This window comes from Eimeria mitis, genomic scaffold (genome assembly GCF_000499745.2).
Source record: "Eimeria mitis Houghton genomic scaffold, Emh_scaff134, whole genome shotgun sequence".
Lineage (NCBI taxonomy): Eukaryota > Apicomplexa > Conoidasida > Eucoccidiorida > Eimeriidae > Eimeria > Eimeria mitis.
This window is the reverse complement of record NW_013568835.1, coordinates 16,654-17,027: the sequence shown is the minus strand read 5'-3', so window position 1 is coordinate 17,027 and position 374 is coordinate 16,654. Positions and strand designations below refer to the sequence as shown.

Below are 374 nucleotides of genomic sequence, written 5' to 3'. Positions count from 1 at the left end.
GCTGCTTTGCATGCACCCTGCGGTACCGCGGCAGCAGCAGCAGCACGCCGTTGCGGTGTACAGACACCACATGCGCCTCCCCCCCAGGAAAGACAGTACCAGTAGACAGCAACTTCTCGCTGCTGCTGCTGCTGCTGCTGCTGCTGTCGCCTCCAGCTGCCGCTGCTGCTGCTGCTGCTGCGCTGAGGTCTGTGGAGACCTCCAATGTGCCGCGATAAGGATTGACAGAAGTCACCGCCACCTGCATGCAACAGCAGCAGCAGCAACAGCAGCAGCAGCAGCAACAGCAGCAGCAGCAACAGCAGCAAACATATACACCTCGCTACCTGTGCCTCCTATCTGTAACATCCTTGCAATTGCCCTGCTGCTGTTGT

The 374-nt window shown here is 59.4% G+C and overlaps 1 protein-coding gene across 1 annotated transcript in view; it reads right to left on the bottom strand.

Moving 5' to 3' along the window:
- Positions 1–374, bottom strand: part of EMH_0094130 (uncharacterized protein) — a gene marked incomplete at both ends in the record, with an annotated part of 20,333 nt that overhangs the window by 13,586 nt on the left and 6,373 nt on the right. The window contains one exon of the mRNA XM_013494929.1: positions 17–241. Coding sequence (XP_013350383.1) covers positions 17–241 — 225 coding nt within the window. The remainder of the gene's footprint in view (positions 1–16; positions 242–374) is intronic.